Genomic DNA, 24,602 nt, shown 5'->3' on the forward strand with positions numbered 1-24,602 from the left:
ATGTCACAGCATTATCACTCTGTTCTCTCTCTCTTTCCCCAGCTGTCCCTGACGCTCCGAGCGGGAACACCGGGGAACAAATTCTTCCAGCTGGAGAGATCATTAGTAAGAAAAAATGTCATTTTTTGTATTAAAAAGTACGCTTCGGACCATCCAGGCGTTAGAGGAAATATATAAACGGCTGCGTTAATTTATAACAGACTCTGTAACTGTTACTGATGCTGTTACTGGCTTCAGACACGCTGATCTGATCATTGCCTCCATTTCTTCTCAGACTGCGATTGCTACGTTGCCGGGACCGCTGGAAACGCCTGCCGCAAGGACCCTGTTATAGGAGCTTGTGTCTGCAAACCCAATTTCCGGGGGGAAGCTTGTGATATGTGTGCTCCGCGGTACTTTGGCCCCAACTGCCAAGGTGAGTCTAGAACGTCTCCAGCGGTTGGAACCGATTCTGGAATCTGATCCAGAAGAGGAGCAAAGCCTCGTCTCGCTCGGTCTTTTTTATTCATCAGCCATCTCCGTAGCAGTTCTTTCTTCTACCAACCAACCCTCTGCACTTCTCTGCTTCGCTTTCCGTCTCTTACTTTCCGTCTGTCTGTCTGCTGCTTTCAGGACTCGTTAGGATTAACCCCTTGCCTCTCTCTGTTTTGCAGAATGCTCGTGCACCGGACCTGGCGTGTACGACGGCAGCTGTGACAAGGACAGCGGGCAGTGTGTGTGTCGGGACGGCTTCGAAGGGTTCTACTGTGATGGATGTTCTCCCGGCTTCTTTAATTATCCCCTCTGCCAACGTGAGTGCATCCAGATAGTGCCGTTTGGGTGTCCGCAGTCAGGAGTTTATGTTTTTTTGGCGTTCTGTTGATTCGTATTCATCGGGTCAGAACATTACGAACGTCTCCTCCAGCCTCGTGGCCTCTGTACCGTCGGACACGTTTGTCCCGTCGGAGGCTTTTACGCTCCCGTTTTTGTGTCTTCGCAGTGTGCGGCTGCAGCCCCGACGGCACGCTACCAGAAGGCTGCGACGCCAACGGCCGTTGCTTTTGCAAACCCGAGTATGACGGTCCACGGTGTGAGCAGTGCATCGTGGGATATTACTCTTACCCCCATTGCCAAGGTACGTGAACGCATCCCGGCGTAAGAAGAATAACACGTGAGGAAACCCAGCAACTGCCAAATATTTGGGATTCTTTATATTAAGGGATTATCTTCGCTGGAGCCGGAAACCCCTCCGAGTGACTCTGGTGTGCAGAGGGTTAATTTGTTCTCCACATGGGGCAGAAATTGCCACAGAATATTTACATGGCAGACCCGACAAGGACCTTTTGTGTTCTTTCATTTCTTGAGACCAAATCTTAACCGTTTTTTTCCCCTGCAGCGTGTTCCTGCGACCCTCGAGGTTCTGTGGACAATAACTGCACCCCGACAGGTCATTGCCGGTGCCACCCCAGTTACGCGGGACCCACCTGCAATCAGTGCTCGCCTGGATTTTACGGCTTCCCAAGCTGCACACGTGAGTGTCGGGGGGGCAATGAGAGTTTTTAGGATAATAATCTTTTTTGGCGATGATGCTCGCGTTTGTTGGACCCTCGGCAAACGACCAAATTGCGCTCACTCATTTCCTACTTTGTTCGCTCCGTGGCTGCTGTGGAATTAGGGTCCGGTAGTCGAGAATCCCTTGCTTCTGTCTGACTGTCTTTTTCTCGTGTCTGCAGCTTGTCACTGTTCTCAGGAGGGGTCTTTGCACAGCATTTGCGACCCCCTGAGCGGGCAGTGTCGGTGCCGTCACGGAGTCGCTGGCCTGAAGTGTGACACATGCGCAATCGGAACGTACGGCTTCCCCAACTGTGAAGGTATCAGCTGTTCTTCTACTTATGAGGGTAGATCGTGGTCCAAACACCTCCGTAGAATACAATAAGGAACACATATTGTCTGGGAGAACCTACTTACCCCCCGTCTATAGCCCCACGGGACCTGGCCCTGCTTCTGAATGCTGTACGGGCTTGTTCTGCATCGTTCCAGCCTGTTTAGAGTTCTTTCGTGGCGCTATTACTATTTCCCCATTACTATTTTTGGGGGAAGCCCTTTAAGTCATTGACTCTTGTGTTGGACGTTAACAATCCCCTTGTCTTTTCAGTGGGTCCTTGTAACCCTTCAGGCTCATCGTCCGTCAGCACGAATCCTTCAGAGGTGAGTTCAGGTGATCACCCACAAGAAAATGCTGTTGTGTGATTATCTTTACGGGTCCTCATAGTGTTACCACCTTTTCTGTAAGGTTACTCTACGCATCTACTGCTGAATAACCCACAAAAGCTCTAGTTTAGCTCACAGATTACCCAGCACAGCAGACATGGGGTTAATGCTAGGTGGAGGAAGTAGAAGGGGCACTTGGCGAGAATCCGAGCCATTGCTGACTTTGCAGTAGTGTAGTCCTGATATGCGGGTGAAGACATAAGGGGAATGATCAAGCAGGCGCCCGATGGAGGGTCACGGAGATGGAGCAGCTGCTTTCATGGAGCAAGGAGAGGAATGCACTTACATGGAGGCATCGGGTGACAAGTGTCATCGAGAAAAGGTGGAGATCCGAGAGGGGTAGAGAGGGCTTATTAAAGCATGACCTCATAGCTGCCCCGTCAGTGAAGGGGTTACAGGCAGAAACGACATGGTCCTTTAAAGGTGTGATGAGAGGGTAATCATGCAGTGGGAGGGGAACAGCCGTCTGTGAAGGTTTGGTGGCAGATGTCCCACGGATGAAACTGAAATGCTCCTCTGCTTGTCCCCTGTCCCGGGGGAGATATGCAGAAGGCTTGGAAGGTCCTGCCGACGGTTCTCCTGCTCTGTCTTGTTCCTCAGGGGTCCTGTGAGTGTCGGGAACACGTGGAAGGGGCGTCGTGTGAAAAATGCAAACCCCTCTATTGGAACCTGGTTCCCGAAAACCCGCAGGGCTGCACAAGTAAGAAAATCTGTACTGACAGCTGGTTCCGCTCTGTGCACGGGAAATATAGACCCTCAAACTCATTCTGAATCATTGTGTGTTCTGTGCAGGATGTCGCTGTGGCTTCGAAGGCACCATAAACGGGGTGGAGGAATGCCAGCAGGTGAGTGCCCGATACGAGTGAGTGCCCGATACTAGTGATTTCTAGAGAGGTGGGAGGCTAGCGATTCTCCCGAGGCTGAAAATACAATAATTTAATGGAATGATTGCCGTATTCGTTTGGATACATTATATCTGGAGGTAAATTAAGATAAATCTCTCTGTGCTCTCAATATGAAACACTCAAGACAAGACAGATCTTTGGCATTCTCTACTGGATAGACTGCAGCAATTCTCTCCAGACTAATGTGGATGCGGGGGGGTGGGTGGGGGTGATAGGAGTTGACCTGAAGGATTTATGATGTCGTATATATGAGGGAAACGTTAAAGTTGTTCCTGTACGGACAGTTACAAGGTTATTTCGGGTAATGAACTTCCAGCAGGAGGTGGCATATCTCCACCACGGTATGGAGAATCCAGGGCCTGCCATATATCGACCAACAATAGGATAATTCAGTTAAACGCTAAATGTTTGCATCATTTTTCACTTTGTAAATGTTTTTTGGTGAATGTACGTGATCAGGTGACCGGTCAGTGCTTCTGCAAACCCAACATCTGCAGCCGAAACTGCAACCGATGCAAGGAAGGATTTTACAATCTGGAGCCCAACAGTTACTTTGGGTGTCAGGGTGAGTGGGGGTGACTTCTCCTGTGGGTGTTGGGCTGAGTTGGGGGGTGACTTCTCCTGTGGGTGTTGGGGTGAGTGGGTGACTTCTTCTGTGGGTGTTGGGGTGAGTCGGGTGTCTTCTCCTCCTGTGGGTGTCTGGATAAGTTGGGGTGTCTTCTGCTCCTGTGGGTGTCGGAGTGAATGGGGTGTCTTTTCTCCTTGAAGAGTTGAAAGTAGTGGAGATGATGATTAGGATACTCTGTTCCAATGTAATATTGGCTCACAAACTGGAATATGGGGTCATGTGTCTCTGTGCTCTGGTCGTGGGGTCTCTGTCTTCTCTCTATGACTCTATACAGTGGATGTGGGGGCTCTGCCCTCTCTGTGACTCTGTGCTCTGGATGTGGGGTCTCTGTCCTCGCTGTGATCAGGGTGTGGGCTCTCTGTCCTCTCTGTGACTCTATACACTGGATGTGGGGTCTCCAGCCCCCTCTGTGACTCTCTTCACACTGGATGTTAGTGCGTTCCCTGTTTCTTCTCTTTAGCTGTCTCAGTTTGTGGTCCTGGGGATGTAGGGAACGGATGTGGTTTGGTTTCCATGGGGTGATGAATTCTCTTCTAATTAGATAGTTGGAAAATCCCCTTAATACCCTGTTGGGAGAGTGGTTGGTTTCCTCTGCGTGCCGACACTAATCTCTCTATAAATATCCTGCCTTCCCGCATATCACCGTTTAACGAGCAGGTGTTTGTTGTCGGCAGGGTGCCAGTGTGACATTGGTGGCTCCATTGGCTTGGCGTGCCACGAGAAGAACGGTGACTGCCAGTGCCGGGATAATGTGGAAGGTCCACGATGTAACCAGTGAGTCTCAGTGCGGAAAATAAAAAGACCTGCAACTAAAGACGTATCTGATTCCTATCATCCTAAACCATGCACAATAATGTCTAATCCTGAACGAGGAACAAATACATGTTTTTCTTTTCCCACAACAGACCCACACATGGCTTTTTCTTCCCTGACCTCCATCACCTGAAGTACGAGGTGGAAGACGGTGTGGCTGCCGATGGAAGACCGGTTCGTTTTGGCTACAACCCACTGGAGTTTGAGAATTTCAGCTGGCGAGGATATGCCCAAATGTCCCCCATACAGGTAAACTGTGTCGGCTGCAGGCAGTATGGAGTTTGCCTGGTCTAATAGCTTCACTAAATGTATATTTCTAAGACCGTCGTAGAGATATTTTGAATTCTAAATTTTGAGTAATCGGTTACATGTGGCACAGACATGCCTTCCATGCTCTGTTAAAAACGACATTCTTCTTTTCGCAGCCCAAGGTTGTGTTGACCATCAACGTCACCTCGCCTGACCTCTTCAGAGTTGTCCTACGATACGTGAACCGCGGATCGGACAGCGTGACGGGAAAAGTGTCATTCAGGGAGGACAGAAAGTCCAACGCTTGTGCAAACTGTAAGATCGTCTGTATGCCCCATGTTTTAAACCACCATAAGCAATTGAATGCGTCATTATAACATTGAAGGGGAGAAGGAAATAGGAATGTCCAAGGTGCAGACCATGATAAATGTTGCTCGCCGGGGAAACATTACTCCTAGAGTTTAATTACGTGTCCGCAGTATTTAGTTCCTACAAAGTGGCCTTTACGTCTCAAGGGACAGGACTCTTTAAAGTCAAGAGAGAGACAAAAATACACACAGCTCTTAAGCGTGGTATAAGTACCCAGCAGGGCCTGTCTGCGTTTCTTCCCACCAGTAGCTCTGAAACCCAACCCAACGGCTTGTGTAGCAAAGGTTGAATGAAGCCAAAGGGTAATTAAAGGCCAGCTGTCACCAATAAACAAGTTATTTCCATGTGAAACCTTTTATTTTACATTTTTTTTTCTGTATGCCAAATCGAAAGTTTTGATACAGGTTGGGGGAACACATTTCTCCTCGCATTCCTCACTTCCTGCTGCACCCTGTCTTATAAGAAATCATCAGGAAGTGCTCATAAGAAGGTGTAAAGGATAACTCATTCCCCTAGCTTGCTCAACATGATATAATTTGAAGTCTTGTGCAAATTGTTTCATATACAGTAGAAATAAATTACTAAATGCCCTGTATATCGTAGCAATTTATACTTTAGCTACTTTCTGTCTACCCCTTGACTGTGGGGAAGGACTATGCTGATGACCCTTGAGAGGCTGGAATTTACAATCACCTGCCATACGCTTCTCCCGACACAGGCTCTGAGCAAAGCAAAACAATAACTTTCCCTCCGAGTCCCGAACCATCCTTCGTCACGGTCCCACAAGGCAGCTTTGGGGAGCCTTTTGTCCTGAACCCCAACATGTGGTCGGTGACGATTGAGGTGGAAGATGTTCTCCTGGTGAGTTGCTGATTCGCTGACCTGTAGCAAAGTTTCTCCCTCTCCTTGTCCTCACCTCTTTGTCTCCTCTCACAGGACTATCTGGTTCTCCTACCCAGCGCATACTACGAAGCCCCGATTCTGCAGATGAAAGTCACCGAGCCTTGTACCTACCTGCCCGCAGCAGAGCAGAGCTCTCAGAAGTAAGAAATCTTTGTACCAAAGTACAAAGTTATATTATACCCAGCATGACGTAGGGGCCACTGCCTATCGATCTCTATAACTTAATTCTGCGTTGTCTCTTCCAGCTGCCTCATGTACAAATACCTCACCCTGGATGGATTTCCATCTTCTAAAGCAAGTGAGGGCATTTGCCACTTGGATAACAATCTGCCAAGACCTTGCCAAGCTGAACAGATCACTCCCCGTCACCCGCCCATGGTGATGTGCTATGGAAGTGACGTAAGTATCACGTCGGTTAAAAAGGAAGTACAAATTGGGGCATTTTTCATGGGCTGTATTTGTAGCCATTTTTTTGGACCATGCTATGATAAATGTGCTCAATTTGGGTCTGTACATCATCGCAGCGACACTAACCATGAGTGCGCCCAATGCGTTCCAGGTTGATGTCCAGTTCCGCATGCCGGTCCCTCACCCGGGCAGGTATGTGCTTCTTGTGGAATATTCCAACGAGGAAGACATGCAGAACGTTAGTATTGTGGTCAACTCGGCCCAGCGTCCTCCCCAGCACGCGACTTTTACTTTCTACCCCTGCAAATTCAGGTCAGTCCCGAAGGAGCCTACATAGAGAAGAATGCTGCCCTGTGTAGAAGAACACGGGTATTCATCCGTTTTTGGTTTCTTTTTTCTTCAGTTTTCTGTGCCGCGGGGTGGCTTTAGATTCTCTTCACAGAGCGGCCACTTTTGACCTCAGCACCGAAGCCAACATCCGCTTTACGGCAGATCGGACGCGATTCCATCTGGTGAGTTTTCGGTCTCTTTCTCTTCATGTCGTTACGTAGACCACTTAATATTGACATCTCCTCTCGTCCCTAGGCAAAGATCTACTTGATCCCAAGGGATCAGTTTACCATGGAATACATTGAGCCGCGAGTTCATTGCATCTCAGCTCACGGGTCCTTCTCTCCAAGCAGGTAAAGCTGCGGCACATACGCTGATTTCAGTCCTTTTGTTTTACTTGTGGTTCCTTATTCCTCTTCTGTTTGGCCGTAGTGGGTCCTGCGTTCCCTCAAGGTTCCAGAAACCTTCGCAGTCGGTGGTCCTCACAGGGGGGAACGTTGGCTCAGTTCCGTCCAATGTTCCTCTGTCTCAGGGATTCCTCACACCCTCAGCAGATGGTCAAAAGGTCCATCCTTCACCAGGCCATCTGCCACCTACAGCTGTAGATGCTACCAAGCTGGTCCGTCTGCAAAGTCCACAGGTGGGTGTTTACGTGGACAGCGGAATTAAAAATATAGATAAAGAAATGTTTTGTTTTACTCAATGAATTGGATGATCGACTCATTTCTCTCCCTTGTTTTTGGAATTCAGTCGGTGGTGGGATATAACGGCCGTGTTCAGTCCCCGGGTCGTTATGCCATTGTGATTCACTATTATCAGCCATCTCACCCAACCTTTACTATTGAGGTGCTTGTCCATGGGGGCCGCGTCTGGCAAGGTGAGGAACCTCCCTACTTCCCTGTTTGCAGTTGTCGGAAGAATGAGTGTTTTTTATTATTATTTATACAGTGATTAATTGTATCTGCCTTGTTCGCTCCATTCCACGTAACGTGTTAGCCAAAACAATTCAACTGGAGACCATTGGTTTGTGATCACACTAGTGACAAGTGTTTGTAGAATTAGAGAGACCTCAGAGGTATCTTCATCTTGCATATCAAGAAGGTTGTCTCTCCTCCTGGGACGATTTGAAATTTGATTGTATAATAACGCTGCCATTTTTCACTTTCAGGTTCAGCTAATGCCACATATTGCCCCCACGGTTATGGCTGCCGCAGCTTGGTGGTATCTGAGAATCAGGTTGTTCTGGACATGTCTGATAACGACCTGACTGTGACCGTCCGTGTCCCGGACGGGAAGATAATCTGGCTGGTGAGTTTTCATGCCGCGTTTCATGCCACATTTGGTGTTGTTGGAGCGATAATCCATTGTGCGAACCTCTCGTCTTGCCTTTTGTTTTTTGTTTAGGAATATGTTTTGGTGATTCCAGAGGACAGTTACAGCTCCAGTTATCTGGTGGAGGAACCTCTGGACAAATCTTACAGTTTTATCAGTCGGTGCGGAGCCAACAGTTTCCAGAGCAGGTAAGACAGTTATTAAGTACTTTGCAGAACCATATTTTTGCTCACCTGGAGCTTCTCAATATTTAGAGGCTACCCCCAGATTCAGGTCCTTGCTGTAGTCAGTAAGCCAGGTCCCCCCATACTGCTGTCCCTACTGCAGATAGATAAGGCTCCGTGGACCGTCTCTCTCCGTGGCAGGTTCATATTTTGGCCTCAAAGGATGCTTCTGAGTTGAATCTTTCCATCTTCTCTCTCCAGCCCGGCACCCTCAAAATTTTGCCGAGACGCGGCTATCTCGCTGTCTCTTTTCTACAATAATGGCGCCCAGCCTTGCCACTGCCATGAAGTTGGAGCCCTGGGCACAGCTTGCGAGCCGTACGGGGGACAGTGCTCGTGTCGACCCCATGTGATTGGAAGAGATTGTTCGCGGTGCGCCACGGGATACTGGGGATTCCCTAACTGCCGACGTGAGTATAATAATAATACCCCGCGGGTCTGTCACCCGCTGGCTGCGCAGCTTCTTCTAAGGTTCTCCAGTCTGCACGGAATGGATGGCAAATTTTCAGGGCTATTGGTAACGGAATGTGTTGCGTTTCATTGAGTTTCTGTAGGTTCTTTATACCCCGTGTCTGACTTTGTGTGTCTCTCTCCTCTCCAGCCTGCGAGTGCGGCTCTCGTCTGTGCAATGAAGTCACCGGACAGTGCATCTGCCCCCCTCGCACCATCAAGCCAGAGTGCACGGCGTGCCAGCCGCAGACATTTGGATGCCATGCTTTGATTGGCTGCGAGGAGTGCGACTGCTCCAAGGTCGGTTTACAGAACACCACGGAGCCGGGATGCGACGTCCGGACCGGGCAGTGCACGTGAGTGAGGCCATAGGTAGCGGGGTCTCGGATTCATAGACTTGGTTGCCAATTTATTTGATAGTGCTTAGAACTCTCAGCACATGCAGAACAGTCACAGAAAGTACGTCTTGGGTTTTACAGAAAGCAGGTAAAAGGCGCTGTGTAGAGACACAGAAACTAGATATCTAACGACGATTTGGAATAAATCCTGTGGTTTTCTCCTTCTGTATTCACGAGACCTCTCTGGATAACCTTTTTCCAGATAAAAAGGTTTACAGATATCTGTTGTCATTTTATAGATAATCATTTTACAGTTTCCTAGACTTATAAACGAGGCTGATTGGTAATAAAAGTCTTGGGTTATGTACTAAGGTCGTGTGAGGCCAACATAACTTTTTATGAGTTGGGAGTTACTGCGTCCCTCCAATAGATTGCTTCGCAATTCAATAGATGTCTAACCCCATTAAAACTGGGACTAAAAAAGGGACTATTAAACACCTGTTTGAGAATGACCTAGTCCTTCATGCCACACGCCACGTGTTTTTTTTTGTTGTTGTGACATATCGAGCATGATTTTAAGGGAAGGATGAGAAAATACATTGTATCAATTTTTGGATCGGAAGCAAATGGTCTTTAAACATTGTCTTATTAAGTAAAAAAACAAAAATGTCTGGAGCCTTTTCCCCTTTCCCGTTTATGTAGGTGTAAAGAAAACATCATGGGTAGAAGGTGTGAGAAATGTGCCACTGGTTATTATGGATACCCCAACTGCAAGCCTTGTGACTGTAACAGGTCGGGCACAGAGCCCAGTGTTTGCGACCCCATCTCTGGCCAGTGTCACTGCAAGGTGAGTGAAGATCTGGAGAACTTATTGAATGGGAACCGTGGCTCAACGTGGACATTGGACCTTAAAAATCCTACTTTACAGGAAAACGTAGAGGGTACGACCTGTGACCGCTGCCGCCTGGGGACCTTCTACTTGGACCCTGAAAATCCCAAGGGCTGCACCAGATGTTTCTGTTTTGGGGCCACCGATCGATGCCACACAGCATCAAAATATCGAGCAGAGGTAGGTTCACCCTTTGGTCTCAAGCTAAACTGTAGGTCTGTGGGGACCTGATATAATGACCCTAATTTATCTCTTCACCTTGCACAGTTCAGTGACATGAATGGCTGGGTCCTGGTAGGTGGAGATCGTCAAGAAGTGGAGACCTCTGTGCAGCTGAATGAGGGTCTTGTTGAGGCGGATCTTTCAGATGTTCCTGATGTGTATCAGGAGTTTTATTGGATTTCCCCATCTTCTTACCTCGGTGACCGGGTATGTGTCTTCCTTATACCTGCTCAACAGTCCGATCCTTCCTTTCTCTTGGTTTGATTTTCAGTCTTCTAACAAGCCATTCAAAACATAACGGTGTTTACATAAAACTGCATTTTTATTGTTGCACAGGTGTCCTCCTATGGCGGGCTGCTCCGATATGAGCTTCACTCTGAGGCACTCAGAGGCGACCCTCTCTATGTCCCTGTGGAAAGACGGGCCGATGTCATCTTAAAGGTATGATGTTCCAATATGAGCCACTGGAGTCACACAGGTACGCTGTTCTAATGCATGGTGAACATCAAGCACTGACTCTATGATTTCGTTATTCTGTAGGGAAACCAAATGACTATCGCCTTCCTGGAGGCCAAGTACCCAGCGCCCGGGGAGAACCACCAAGGACAAGTACATCTCCTGGAGGTGAGTGATGAGCAGGAGGCCAGTGGGAAGACTGAAAAGGATAAGTATTAATATTTTAATGGTCCATTACTTTCTCTTCTAATTCCCATTTTTTTCGTATTTGACACCTTGCAGGGTAACTTCATTCACACACAGACTTATAACCCAGTATCTCGTGAAGACCTGATGATGGTTCTAGCCAATCTAGAGCAGCTCCAGATTCGAGCGCTGAACTCCCAGTCTTCTTCCGCTGTGTCTTTGAGAAGAGTTGTCCTGGAGATTGGACAAGGGACGAGTGGTAGAGATCGAGCCAACAATGTAGAGCTCTGCATGTGCCCAGCCAACTATAGAGGGGACTCCTGCCAGGTACTGCACTCCATGACTGGGTCATCAGTGGGGCATTCATTGAGACCCATCGAATGCAATGTATAAGCTTCCAACATTTGCAGTTTCTATAATATGAAGCTGCCTCCTAGCTTTTGGAATTCTGTCCTTGGTTGGCCAAACATAAAGACAGTTTCAGATCTTTCGTGGTTTCTTCTCCAGGAATGTGCTCCTGGGTTCTACAGAGACACCAAAGGCTTATTCTTGGGAAAATGTGTCCCCTGTAACTGCAGTGGACATTCTGACCAGTGTTTGCCTGGCACCGGAGGCTGCGTGGTAAGTTACGTTGAGTTGAGTCGCAACAATATGGTGGGACAACGGGAAATCAGCCAGACATCCCTGATTCTGCTCTTTATCCGCTCTAGAAATGCCAGCACAATACAGAGGGGGAGCGGTGCGAGAGATGCAAGGAAGGATTTGTTGCTAACCGGACAGCAGACGGATCCCTGCAGTGTATTGCTTGCCCGTGTCCCTTGTCTGTGCACTCGAACAAGTGAGTGGAAACCCAGCAGTTCAGACCGAATTCATAACAATGACTCAGGCACAGAATGAAACACAGAATGAAAGATCCAATACTATAAAAACTGTTAACACAACAATTAATTTTGTTGCTCTAAGTATTGGCGTTAGTAGCCGGGGCAAGCGGGGCTCCTGGTCCGGGCCCCACCATGTCACTGCTTTCCTTTCTCTTCCTTTCTCTTGTGGTCTCTACATCGTTGAGTGAAGTTGAATGCTAAGTTATAATATCATACCCCGGCTCTGCTTACCCCAAGAGCAGCCCTGGCCCTACAGATGGGGTATAAATATCCTGCAGTATGACTCTTTAAATATGTCCGGTGTGCTGTTTAATAGCCCGTGTTCCTACATTTTAATTGCCCCAGCTATCCAAGAGCCCCTAGCCATGACACTCTGTTCTGGATAGACCCGCTTTACCGACGCGTTTCTCACTTGTAGCTTTGCCATCGGATGCGTCCAGAGAGGCTTCGCCACCCAGTGTCTGTGTAAACCGGGCTATGCGGGCGCCAGCTGCGAGCGGTAAGTCGTTCATACACAGAAAATTAAAAAAAGTTAATTTCCCCCAGTTATGAGATCAAACAATATCGTAAAAGCGATTTTCGCAGAAGTTTAACGTTAAATGGAAAGGAGTATTTTGCTAAATTTATCATTTATTTATGAATTAAAACTTCACTTAATAAGTAAAAGTTTTGGTATTATTGTTCGTGGCCGTTTTTGTGCCTCAAGACTCCGTTAACTCTTTCTGTTCCTTCCTGATAGCTGCGCGCCTGGTTACTATGGCAACCCTATGGTGATCGGGAGCTCCTGCCGGCCGTGCGAGTGTAACGGGAACACGGATTCCAACATGCTGTTTAGCGACTGCGACCCACTCTCCGGCGCATGCTCCAACTGCATGTTCAATACCGCGGGGCCGCGCTGCGAGGTGTGTGCGCCCGGTTACCACGGAGACGCCATTGCCGCCAAAAACTGCACCAGTAAGAACCTAAAGCATTATGCCTTCACTGTGTAATGGCGTGGACGGAGAGGATAATAATTCTATAGGGGGTCCTGCTTTGTGCTATGTATAGGTTTTTATACGCTTTCCACCTGTTTGTTTGCAGAATGCGATTGTTCTGCTTGTGGGACGGAGTCATGTGACCCACGGACAGGAAGATGTCAGTGCAAACCCGGCGTGACCGGTGCACGCTGCGACCACTGTGAGGTAATCATGGTTGGAGGACGTGCATTTTGCGCAATTTGTTATTCCAAACAATGTGTTTATTGACAATACTAACAAGAGGTAAAGCCAGTACCTGGTTACCACCTGGATCAGAGAGCTTACAGTCTAGAGGCGTCAGTAATGATCGCTACCCCTTTTCCTTCACTGTTTCACAATCATTTCTTTATAAACCCCCTTTTTTAGCCTGGTTACTACGGCTTCGATGGGTGTAATGGATGCCAGAGATGTAGCTGTGGTGCCGGCTCAGCAGATACGACTTGTGATGCTGGAACTGGTCAATGTCGGTGTCTCCCAGGGGTCACCGGTCCTCGTTGCCAGCAGTGTGCCCCTGGATACTGGGGCTTCGGTCCTAGCGGATGCCTAAGTAAGTAGTATTCCCAGACACTTCCCTGGGCAGTTCATTTCCGTGCTTTGGCACATCCAGTTGGTATGTCGGAGGTCCAATCCTCTCCCCTCACCCTAGTCCTTTACCCCGATTGTCCATGTACCCTACCATGGTGCTCAACCCAACCGCCATATTTTGTTGCTGTAGGGGTGTCTAGAACCTTTCTATTGCATGGGTAAAGCTTCTTACTCCTGGAGGAACGTTGCATAGCATTCAGTAATATTGCATGACGCTTTTTAGAATGCAGCTGTAAAGGGGGCTCCTGTGACCCCCGGTCCGGAGAATGCCAGTGCAGCGACGGGCTTACAGGGAAGCAGTGTGACACCTGCAGCCGCCCGCACGAGATCCCCGTCGTTCATGAGTCAGAGAGCATGAAATGCGAACGTAAGTACCCGGTTTGGTTATCATTGACGTGACCTTTCCGTTTAGGGCTCATATTAACATGAAAGGGTTGATGAGTCTGATTGACATAACATTTGTTGCTTTGTTGCTTTATTGAAGTCTTATGGTTTCCTGACATAGAAGTAGCTCAGATTTTGTTAGTGGCGATGATGTAGAGGGTCCACAATGGAACCTGTGGCACATGGGTTTGATCCCTGACATTTGTAGAAAATAGTGACCTCGGGGAACTCCTACATGTTTGAATTCCACATATGGCAAGTAAAGCCAGACCTCGACTTTCTGTATCATACGGGAAGTGAAGAGGTTGGCCATCACTTCCGTCTTCTTATTCACCAACAAGTATCATTTTCACCAAACTGTCCACCCTCCCTATTTCATGGTTGCGTTTTGGAGTATTGTTAGGAAATCTTTCAGCTGTCCATAATGGTCCATCACTGATTCCCACTTTCTCCAGCTTGTGACAGTTGTGTGGTGACCCTTTTGGAAGACCTACAGAGAATGGGAGATTTTATACCCATTGTCCGGGACCAGCTCACCAATCTGAGTGTAAGCTCCATCGCATGGACCCGTCTCGGAAGCCTCAACAATTCCATCGCCAACATCACGGTAAATGGGAAAAACCAGCACCCAACACCAACCTCCTGTCCACCCCCTTATCTAAAGAGTAACGTTTTCAGACATTGTCTAAAATTCTAAAGTTTTAAATGTGTCTTCTACAATTATATGTGTGTCTTTCTTTCCCAGGACCTGTGGCTTCAGTATCAGGGCCAGGTTAATGGAATAAAAGATAAAGCCGATGACCTGGAAGATGACAGCATTAGCCTTTCTCAGGATCTTGATGCTTTGCAAGACAAGGTGAGAGTTCTTCTTTCTGACTCCTCCTGTAGGTGGCAGGGATGATAAGCGTTCCCTCTTCACGTTACTTAAATATTTGGTAAAACTAATTCCATGGTTTTCTTTTACAGATGAATATGACCAAAAAAACAGCCAATGCCGTGCAAATAGCAACGAAAGCTACCAACCAAAAGGCCAAAGATCTTAAAAGCAAAGTGAAGTCTCTCCATAATATATCTCTGGGTAAGAGGCTCCAACAGATTGGAACGTTCTCTCTGTATCAGGCCCAATGATCACATTGGTCGCTGGCATAAACCTCTCAATAACTACTTTAATGTTAGGCATTCTGCCCCCAAAAAACTTCCATTCCAAACAGGGTCTGTAATTCTCAATGTGTTAACCTTTCTTTCTTTCTTTCTTTCTTTCTTTTTTTCTTTCTTTCTTATGTAGCTTAATCGCAGAAACATTTTCAAACAAAGTAGCAAAGTGCTTGATTAAATTGTGAGAAAGTACACAAAGTGCAAAGATGTTATTAAACAATGTGTGTGTGTGTGTGTGTATATATATATATATATATATATATATGTGTGTTAGAGGGTATGGCAATGGCCGTATTTGTGGGCGGAGTCTGGGGTACTACTTAACCCCCTACAGCTCACCCTCAGGTGCTATGCGTTGAGTCAGGGTCACGCATTTCCCCCACCCACCCTCTCCTTATATTAATCCTCATTACTTGGGTATGCCCTCTTTTTGGCGTACCGTCCATCAAGATCATGGCACACCTCAGGTCTTGGAGGTAGGCGTTTTGTCAGTCTCACTATTCTCGTTCATCACACTAACGTCCCAGACTCCGTACACAAATATATATATATATATATATATATATATATATATATATATATATATATAATAGAACATTTCTTATACACTTTGCTCTTGCTGTAAAAATTATCTAGAGGATCTTAAATTTACCTGTTTTTGACTCAGGGTTGATCGATCAGCTGAAGCGAATCGGACAGTCGAACAGTAGCAACGTGACCTCCACGGAAGAGTTTATACGAATCATTATGGAGGTGGAGTCCATGATGAGAGAGATGAGAGCAAAAGATTTCAAACACCCCTCGGACTTGGCTGAGAAGGAGCTTGATTTGGCCAGAAAACGTATGTAATTCCATCATACATCCAGTTTTTGGTTGTTTATGTTGGGTCAGAACCAATGTTGTAGAAGCTTTAGAGATACTTCAGGCTTCAGAGATCTCTCATCCCTGAGATTTATAATTAAATATATTTCGCAGCAGGAATTCTAATAATGCAAAAGACATGGAAAGCCTTTATGGATATTGACCTGCTTGTCTCTCATCTCCTTGGTCAGTGCTGGATCGGGTTAAGGCCGAGCTGGTAAAAGCTCTTCAGACCAACCAGGAGCTGCTGAGTGAGACCAAGAGGCGCCTGGACACTTACAACTCCGAGGTGATGGATCTAAGAGATGCTCTGAATGAGGCGGTCAATAAAACCCGTCAGACTGAAGACCTCAACACCCTTAACCAGAATAACCTGGAGGAGAACACAGTAAGAGCAGAGCCATGTAGCTCGGATTAAGCACTTGTTAATTAGGCAATGCTTTTTCTTCATATATCCCACCATATCTCCTTGTATCGAGCAGCTGAAAATCAACGACCTCCAGAAGCAGCACAGAGAGATGGTTGCGGCTTTGAAGATGGCGGAAGATTCTCTGGTCCAGGTCTCCGATCTCCTGCAGATGATTGAAAGCCTAAAGGAGGTAAGGGAATACTTCAGATGAGGTGTTACAGTCTCAGTGGCGTTCAAAGAGCACCTGGTGTGTTAACAGGTGTTACTCTGTGTCTCTATGTCCTTCAGGAGTATGAGAAGCTGGCTGCTGGACTGGATGGCGCTCGTGGCCCAATCTTGGACAAGGTGAAGAAGTTCTCCCCGGCCAGCGGGAAAATCCCCATTGTGGAGAAAGCGGAGATGCATGCTAAGGAGCTTGGCCAGCTGGCAAAGAACCTATTCAGGTGCATTTTCCATGGAAACCAGAATGCTTAAGCAATTTACATAAAGATTCAGCAAGAAAAGGGATTGGAATGTCACCCATGTTTCAATGATGTTTCTTCCTCCATTACAGTGCCATTGGTGATTCAAATCAGGATACATATATCCAGAAAGCCATAAATGCATCTAATGCGTACTCCAGTATCATTGATTCTGTGAAACAAGCTGAGAAGGCAGCAAAGGACGCCAACCGCGCAGCTGGAGAGGCCGTGAAGGTAGGGACGGTGGGAGAACTGGACCAGTCTTCGTTAGTTTACCTTCAACTGGCCGCTTAAATCGGCTCCGCGTGTCCCGGGATTATTTACATTAGTAATTATTAAATTTACCATCGAAGGACACATTTCTTTTACCGTTATTCATAGTTTGTTTCCTGGATGATACATTTTAGGACATCAGAAACCTTGGGAATCTTTTTACGTATAGTTTGAGGATACTTCCCCTATGCTATCTCAACGACACACTATTTCAAACTGGTTGTAGATTATTTTTATATGCAACCCATACTCATGTCGGTCGTGTTCTTTGCAGAGTGTCATTTCCGAGGACCTGGGCCGAAAGGGCCAAGATTTGAAGAAAAAGAGCACGCAGCTGGAAGAAACTGCCAAAGAGGCCGAGAGGGAATTGAGCGGAGGTGAGACATTTATTATTTTCCTTGTCTGTAGTTACTATTCCAAGCCGAGAAGAGAAGTGGTTTATCCCGGTCCTGTCGGTAACATCAGTAATCCAATTCAATACGTAATTTATCGATAAGACCAAGAATGATGATGTGGAAGAGAATTTAAAGAGCCCTCAATTGTGAGCCTTTGTGTTTGCGCAACCAGCACAATGTGTGTAGACAAAGTGTCTGATAAGCATGTGTCCGGTATTGAGGTCTCCGCAAACCACTAAAGCTCAGATAAACATTTATGAGAGAATGGGACAGGTGGGGAGAGGGTGACACAGTCCAAAAGCGAACTTTCCTTCTTTTCTAGATGTTCTGAAGAAGCTTGAGGAGGCCAGGAAAAACCTTCTGGACACGAGAGAAAAGAAAGCAAGACTTCAGTCTGATCTCAGCTCTGTGATCGAGAAACTCGGCAGGACTCGAGGTAACGGCGCTCAGACTTCTCATTCTGGGGGGCTAGCAGTCTCGTCTCTAACGATCAGTAACCAGGTAGAGCGTCCCATCAGGACTGTGAGCTCGGTCTCTGTCTCTCGTTAAGTCAACGAATGCAACCTGCCCGCAAAAAAAGTTAAACAAAGAATACGTATCCTTAATACTTTTTACTGTCTAGAAATAATGATACTATTAGCAAAGATGTATAGATTAATGGCTGTTCTTCTATTGTGCTATTTCATGAATAGTATGCTGCATTTAGTTGACATGTTATCCTGTCGAGATGGCATCTGTCTTTAGGATTTATAGTACTTGACTATGAGGGTTCAAGTGACATAGCCTTCTGGGAGAAGTGGTAAAAAGAATAAGAATATACTGAATATAAGACAAGACCAAGTGAGGTCGGAGTTCTAGACGTGCCACATGGTTCTTATCTGCCGCTATGGTTCTTTGTGCAGATAACGTCACAGACGATATCACAAGCGCCAAGTTTAAGGCAGCCGAGGCCAACGACACAGCCAATAAAGTAGAAGCCACCTTGACCGACATAAAGAAGAACCTGGAACAGTGGAAAGAGAAATATGGCGGTCTGCAAAATGAAGATGTAAACAAAGCCATGGAGGAGGCAAAAACTTCTGGTGAGGAACACGCTGGGTTTTAAGAGGCTGGAGAAACAGCGATACAATGATGACGTAATTGTTTCATTATTTTATTCTTATGTTTTCTCCGTAAAGTTTCTAATTTGGAAAACACAATACCCCTTCTTCTGGATAAGCTGAATAAACTGGAAAAACGTCAAGGCCAGAACGGCAGCATCTCTGACAGCATCCAGAGAATCCGACATTTGATCTCTCAGGCTAGAGATGCAGCTAGCAAGGTGAGAAGTAAAAGAAGTAATTGGTGTGAGAAATGGGATCTGAAAGATGGAATGTAATGCTTCCAATGGAAATATTATATTTATTACTAAATATGATTCTTCCATCCAATGGAATTGAAGTGGTTTGGGCAATGTGAATAAGATGCATTATTGTGTTGCTCTCCATCCTTTTCTGATCCCCCTCTTTCCTGTCCAGGTCAAAGTCCCTGTGAAGTTTAATGGTACTTCAGGGGTGCAGCTGAGGACCCCAGAAAACCTGCATGATCTGGCCGCATACACCTCCCTCAAACTGCATGTCCAGAACTCTAGACCCCAGAACAAGAAGAAGCGTCAGGCTGAAACAGACCAGGGACGCTTTGTGATGTTCCTTGGGCATGATGATGTAAGTGTGGCACGAACGGAGGGGGTAGGAGACACGACAGGCCAAAGAGCTGGCAATTATTCATCCATTCGCTTTATCTGGGGTGGTGTTTCTGGAGAAGGTAGATAAAGTGGGAAACCTGCACCAGATGAAACGCGGAAATTGAGTTTTAGAAGGAGAAAGTCGATGATTGGGGGATGGTGGATTTCCGGTAGTTAAGGTGGGAATGAGGGAGGACCTTTTACTTTTTAAAGCTGTTTTTAACCCTTTCGTGTTGCGTCCGCTCCTCAGGGTTTGGGAGATTACCTCGGACTGGTCCTGAAAGGGAACAAGCTGAACTTTGTCTACCAACTGGGAGATGAGTCGCCCACCTTCCTGACCACCAGCGAGGAGATCAAGGAGTCCTTTGTCACTGTCAGCATAGAGCGGTAACCCAGATCCTTCCGTTTTTATTTACTTTTTTTTAATATTAAAAACCGGGGCGCAGTATAATAATAGCAAAAAGTGGAATGAAAGTTCTAGGACTTTTTGTAACTATTCTCAGTAGATACATTTTGTTTCTTATTTTACAATCTAATTTATTTATGGCAAATATGTGTATCAAGTCCTGTTACATTCATGTTCCCTTCTTGATCAGATTGGGGGACTTTCTGGATGTAAATAGTTGTCTCTTTTTTTTTTTTTTCCATCTGTCATGCTGCTATTAGGTTACGTTTTCTGGGTAAAATTGAAGTAGTAGAACAAAGAGCTTTAATTCAGTTGGGGAACTTGAAAGTGTTGCATATACAGACGGGAGAGGCAAGAAATTTTTTTTTTCTGTGATTCAGCACAAAACACTTTGATTGGCGTACGGGTGGGAACTGCTGATGACCAAAGGCTTTGATTCTGAATTTCTGCCGAGAATGTGCTGCGGGTTTCGCTATGTGTCAATGTTCTGCAGAAAATGTCCCCGCCGGGTTCTTTGTTCTGATAATCACTTTGTGTTCTCGATCCCCGCTGACCTCTCTTGATGTCTGATTCCACCAGGATCCTGCAGTACGGGCAGATGTCCACCACGGTTTTTTCGAGTCAGATCTTGCACGAGAAGAAAGGAGACAGCACCGCCGTGGGCCAGCAGGGTCTGCTCAATCTGGACCCGCAACGTGTGGTGTTCTACGTGGGAGGATACCCTGAGGAATTTGTGGTATGCTAACGAGACACATTGGGCGATCTGTATTCTGACAGTCTACTGTCACTAACTTTCCCAAACACGGCATCATTAAGTATCATATTCAAACATGTGGGCAGGATTTGTATACTGTGTGATTTTGGGGTAAGGCAGGTTATTAGCCAGAATCCCTGGGTACAAAGGGCACTCTGTATGTCATTCCATAATAAGGTGGGGTAAGCGGGTTACTACCTGGACCCCCGGCTGTGTGCCGGCACAGAATGAGATAACAGAAACAATGTATCACTCTTATTATCCACTAGCCGCCGGATGCTTTGAATTATCCAAGGTACCTTGGATGCATTGAAATGGACACCCTGAACGAGAAGCCAATCAGCCTGTACGATTTTGAGAGGACCTTCCAGCTGGACACCACCCAGGAGAAACCATGTGCCAGGTAACCGCATCAGATAAGGAGCAAGATGGCGATCCTCGTGCTCACCGAGTGCGAGAGGCGGACGTTCTGCTGCGTTGTATTAAGCAGAATCTCCGACAACATCAATGGTGGCTTTGATTGACTTTGCAAGGAACTCTGGAGGTGATGTCTATATGGTGCAGAGTTCAGGGCCATAGTCCCCACGGGCCGTAGAATATTTAGATATCCCCATTAAACCCTGCAGACTATCATGGGTCATACTTATAATTTATATTATACTATACTGTTTTTTCCCCCCAGATCCAAATCCACCAGCGACCCTTGGCTCACAGATGGGTCGTATTTTGACGGCACGGGTTACGCAGAAATAAAGCTAGACACCCTTCTAGGTTCCTCCAAGAGGTTTGAAATGGACATCCGTCTCGTCTCATACAACGGGATCCTCTTTTTCCTCGATGCAGAGGTAAACTATTAAGACTGCACAAACCCAATATCAGTACCCACCTTCGATAAACAGCTCAACGAGAAAAATCGGATTACCTTGAGCATTTTAAAAATGCAATATTTCCTCATTTCATCCTCTAAACGCCTTTTAAACAAAAAAAGGGCAAAAATAACCACCTTTTTGTTAACAGCGTGGTGTTCAGTTATTGTGGCAGACGTATTCTGCCTAATGAAGAGATAACACGCGGTGAAATTGTCACCTCGCTGATTGCAGATTAGGATTTCCTCTTCTCTCTGCGGGTTGATTATCTGCTCCGTGATTATCTGTTTGTTAGGCTTCTGTTTAAAGAACCTTTAAATAAACTCTTTAAAGACGCCGGGGTGAGTTGGTGCCTAGGAATCTTCTGGTGTTTTCCTTGTTGTAGGAGGTGAAAGCCGTATAAGACCTGTACCGTGAGGTTCTGCGGCGATCGTTTAACTGGTGTCGCTTCGTGCGGCTTTTTCATTTTAGGAACAGTTCCTGTGTCTGGCGGTTCAGGAAGGAAAACTAACTCTCCACTTCGACATCGGAGAGGGACTTCAGACGGCCAAGCCTGTGGACTCGTCGTTGGTTCACGTCAGCACTTCCACCGCCAAAGTGGTAATGTGTCTTAATTATTAAAAACTAATAATTATATAACGTATGTTACCAAGGTTTGACTGCACATTGCTTCACCTGCAGGTCCAGGTAATCTTGGCGGTCATTGCCGGTAAAAAGAGGATATTCGTGCGTCTGGAGAGACTAAACGTGTTTATGGTGGAGTATGAGAATGGTAAACTGGAGTCGGCCCAATATTTTTACCTGGGGGGAGTTTCGCCCAACAAGCTGCCTGATAGGTGAGGCGTTAAACCGCTGGATACGAACGATGCATTGTGGGAGCTATTAGTGTCCAAGGTCTTCCTAAACAATGCCTTTCTCTACCAGTCTGAAGGAGATGTTCCCGGGAGGAGGCTCTATCAGAGGCTGCATGAAGGGCCTCAAAGCTTTGGGGAAATACGTGGACCTGAAGAGGATGAACACCACCGGCGTCAGCTATGGCTGCACGTCAGACCTGCTGGTGAGTGAGTGAGTGAGTGGGCGTCGCGTGCGAACCCATCCAATATTGTGTCTTATATCGGATGGGCTCACCTGTCCCACGTCATCGATTTCTTACAGATTGCAAGGGCCGCTCGGTTCCATGGACATGGGTTCCTCAATATGTCTTTGAAGAACGTGCCCAATCTTCAGGAGGATTTCTTCACGGGCTTTGGGTTCCAGACCAGCCAGAGCAACGCACTTATGTACAGCCACTCTACGGAGGTACCAAGGCTTCTTCTACTCCGTTTCTTTATGGTTTATATATATAGAAGTAATACTGCTACGCTTCAGCACAAGACTCAATACGTGTGATGCCAAAAGCTGTTTCAGGTTACAGATACTGAATTTATATTATTAGGTGTATTTGTGCCTCATGGAATATATTTAGGGGTTCTCTAGGCTGCTGATTGATTGAGGGATTTAAAAGTCTTAGTGACAGCCTGGGGTGTTTTTGATTACTTTCCGCAGGGGGGGTCATGCCAGGTCTCTATACAAGATGGCCACGTGTCTGTGAAAGTCCTCTCAACGGAGCTAACGTCCAAGTCTCTGTATGCAGATGGAATGGGCCATTATCTTACCCTGTACAGCAATAAGGACAAGTGAGTCTGTTATTCCCTTTATAATAGTAATATAGTATTTTTTTGGCTAAGGAAATACAAGTTCTTGTTCTAAATTATCTGTAATATGGGGCAATATGAGAACCAGCTGCAGATAAATGTGTCAAACGCACGTGTTTCCGTCACCCAGGGTTTGGTTTTACTTGGATGACCAGCTGCAGGAAACGCGGCAGATATCAGGAGTCGGTCAGACGGGCAAACTGGAGGCGGCCGCCAGCACCTTCCTCCTCGGCGGCTTCCCGGAGACGACGGAACCAGGGAATCTGACCGGGTGCATCAGTAACGTCTTTGTAAAGAGGTGAGGGTCCGACGTCTTCCTGCATTGCCTCCCCCATCAGTCACCACTTTTTTTTCCTTCATCCCACCGTTCCCTTTTGCTCGCTCTTTCTAGCCCCTCATCCCACCTCTACTTGCCCCTGTGCTTTTACCCCTCTTCCACCCCCTACCTGGCCTTACCTCTCAAAGTCTTCGCTTTATTTATTTCAATGCAGGAAATCGGGTCCGCAGACGGTGCTGGATCTGATACAGAACCAGCAGAGTCAGAACGTGACTATGAGCTGCAAGGACCACACGGAGGATCAGGCACAGGAGATAAGAGCTTTGCTCAGGAAAGATAAACTCAAGGTAACTGGAAGGCGCTTGGCGGGTGCTCACGATGCAGAGTCTGTGTTATATGCCCAACGTCAAAAAATAATAATAAAGTTATTAGCGGTAGCTTAAGTGCACCGCGGGAGCAGATTAGGCGTTCGCTCTCTCTTTATTATATATTCAAAGGTTGCTGTAAGATTGCAAATTGTGTATTAAGTTACAATCACACAAGTAGATACATTATTTCCACTTCTGCTGGAAATGTTAAATGTAATCTAAAGATCTCCAGGGAAAAAAACGATTCTTAGCTAATCAGCGTCTGAAGATGTTCATACAATTCCGCGATTGCTATTCCACGCTGATTTTAATGCGCTTCACCTCTTAAGAGCAAATCATATCGCATGGAGACAACTCGCCGATACAGCAAATTTATTACACGTTACGCAGTTTGCCGCTTTTGGTGTTTTTAGGACGATATTGTCATTTTGATTATTTTACGATTATTTTGTCACCGTGTAAAATGACAAATCCTTATTTATTATACAAGGTTACTTTAAAAAAATATATATATATTTGTGGGTAGTGGGTTAAGGGAAGGAAGGCCTATACGGGAATCATAATTTTCCGTGTTTCCAGGCACGGCAGAGGAAGCTGGCGTCGTTGGAACACAAGCAATCAGAAGAGTCGTCCTGCGTTCTCCCCCAAACTGTGAAGGGGGCGATGCGATTTGGGGGATCTCCCTTCAGCCACCTGGAGTTTGGAGAAATCCCTGGTTTACTCAGAGAAAGGTGAACTAACCCTAACCCACTAGACCCAACCACGTGCCTCGTCCCTTAAACCTATCGTAATTCCCAGTTAAATAGCAGAATGTTTTGACACAATACCTGAAAACCTCATAGCTGGAGGCATCAAAATTAATAGCTATTTTTTATGAGCATGTTTTTAAAACAAATGTTTCAAAACTTCCAAGTGACATTTGAGCTCTCTCCGTTAGGTTCCACTTCTCCCTGGATGTCCGGCTGAACGCCTCCCATGGTCTTATCTTCTACACGGGCGATGAGCAACATCGCTCGTTCCTGGCGCTCTCTGTCTCCAACTCCCGGTTTGTTGTCCAGATAGACGTCAGAGGAAAGAAAATCCACGTGACCAGCAAAGACAAGTACAACGATGGACAATGGCATACGGTATGTAGACCCCGT

At 46.5% G+C, this 24,602-nt stretch overlaps 1 protein-coding gene across 2 annotated transcripts in view; it reads left to right on the forward strand.

Annotated features, from left to right (window-relative positions):
- LAMA5 (laminin subunit alpha 5) overlaps nt 1–24,602 on the forward strand; it is a 46,096-nt gene that overhangs the window by 19,528 nt on the left and 1,966 nt on the right. The window contains exons 11-74 of one of the 2 annotated variants that reach the window (XM_053452902.1): nt 43–105; nt 275–415; nt 654–791; nt 980–1,114; nt 1,376–1,510; nt 1,713–1,850; nt 2,135–2,187; nt 2,851–2,950; nt 3,043–3,095; nt 3,615–3,720; nt 4,458–4,557; nt 4,689–4,845; nt 5,022–5,160; nt 5,933–6,075; nt 6,151–6,257; nt 6,363–6,516; nt 6,677–6,837; nt 6,929–7,037; nt 7,111–7,208; nt 7,288–7,495; nt 7,606–7,732; nt 8,024–8,163; nt 8,260–8,375; nt 8,613–8,821; nt 9,013–9,217; nt 9,902–10,046; nt 10,128–10,268; nt 10,356–10,517; nt 10,647–10,751; nt 10,851–10,934; nt 11,049–11,279; nt 11,460–11,573; nt 11,663–11,790; nt 12,252–12,332; nt 12,573–12,787; nt 12,914–13,014; nt 13,216–13,396; nt 13,658–13,801; nt 14,274–14,425; nt 14,564–14,674; nt 14,785–14,896; nt 15,641–15,814; nt 16,026–16,222; nt 16,317–16,433; nt 16,532–16,686; nt 16,797–16,938; nt 17,252–17,354; nt 17,695–17,808; nt 18,275–18,454; nt 18,551–18,693; nt 18,890–19,075; nt 19,346–19,482; nt 20,081–20,237; nt 20,525–20,658; nt 20,938–21,100; nt 21,593–21,721; nt 21,803–21,957; nt 22,046–22,178; nt 22,277–22,420; nt 22,667–22,797; nt 22,946–23,113; nt 23,307–23,439; nt 24,040–24,191; nt 24,398–24,587. In XM_053452902.1, the coding sequence (XP_053308877.1) occupies nt 43–105; nt 275–415; nt 654–791; nt 980–1,114; nt 1,376–1,510; nt 1,713–1,850; nt 2,135–2,187; nt 2,851–2,950; nt 3,043–3,095; nt 3,615–3,720; nt 4,458–4,557; nt 4,689–4,845; nt 5,022–5,160; nt 5,933–6,075; nt 6,151–6,257; nt 6,363–6,516; nt 6,677–6,837; nt 6,929–7,037; nt 7,111–7,208; nt 7,288–7,495; nt 7,606–7,732; nt 8,024–8,163; nt 8,260–8,375; nt 8,613–8,821; nt 9,013–9,217; nt 9,902–10,046; nt 10,128–10,268; nt 10,356–10,517; nt 10,647–10,751; nt 10,851–10,934; nt 11,049–11,279; nt 11,460–11,573; nt 11,663–11,790; nt 12,252–12,332; nt 12,573–12,787; nt 12,914–13,014; nt 13,216–13,396; nt 13,658–13,801; nt 14,274–14,425; nt 14,564–14,674; nt 14,785–14,896; nt 15,641–15,814; nt 16,026–16,222; nt 16,317–16,433; nt 16,532–16,686; nt 16,797–16,938; nt 17,252–17,354; nt 17,695–17,808; nt 18,275–18,454; nt 18,551–18,693; nt 18,890–19,075; nt 19,346–19,482; nt 20,081–20,237; nt 20,525–20,658; nt 20,938–21,100; nt 21,593–21,721; nt 21,803–21,957; nt 22,046–22,178; nt 22,277–22,420; nt 22,667–22,797; nt 22,946–23,113; nt 23,307–23,439; nt 24,040–24,191; nt 24,398–24,587 (8,879 nt within the window). The remainder of the gene's footprint in view (nt 1–42; nt 106–274; nt 416–653; nt 792–979; nt 1,115–1,375; nt 1,511–1,712; nt 1,851–2,134; nt 2,188–2,850; nt 2,951–3,042; nt 3,096–3,614; nt 3,721–4,457; nt 4,558–4,688; nt 4,846–5,021; nt 5,161–5,932; nt 6,076–6,150; nt 6,258–6,362; nt 6,517–6,676; nt 6,838–6,928; nt 7,038–7,110; nt 7,209–7,287; nt 7,496–7,605; nt 7,733–8,023; nt 8,164–8,259; nt 8,376–8,612; nt 8,822–9,012; nt 9,218–9,901; nt 10,047–10,127; nt 10,269–10,355; nt 10,518–10,646; nt 10,752–10,850; nt 10,935–11,048; nt 11,280–11,459; nt 11,574–11,662; nt 11,791–12,251; nt 12,333–12,572; nt 12,788–12,913; nt 13,015–13,215; nt 13,397–13,657; nt 13,802–14,273; nt 14,426–14,563; nt 14,675–14,784; nt 14,897–15,640; nt 15,815–16,025; nt 16,223–16,316; nt 16,434–16,531; nt 16,687–16,796; nt 16,939–17,251; nt 17,355–17,694; nt 17,809–18,274; nt 18,455–18,550; nt 18,694–18,889; nt 19,076–19,345; nt 19,483–20,080; nt 20,238–20,524; nt 20,659–20,937; nt 21,101–21,592; nt 21,722–21,802; nt 21,958–22,045; nt 22,179–22,276; nt 22,421–22,666; nt 22,798–22,945; nt 23,114–23,306; nt 23,440–24,039; nt 24,192–24,397; nt 24,588–24,602) is intronic. The other variant, XM_053452903.1, reaches the window with a different exon arrangement.

Source organism: Spea bombifrons, chromosome 13 (genome assembly GCF_027358695.1).
Source record: "Spea bombifrons isolate aSpeBom1 chromosome 13, aSpeBom1.2.pri, whole genome shotgun sequence".
Lineage (NCBI taxonomy): Eukaryota > Metazoa > Chordata > Amphibia > Anura > Pelobatidae > Spea > Spea bombifrons.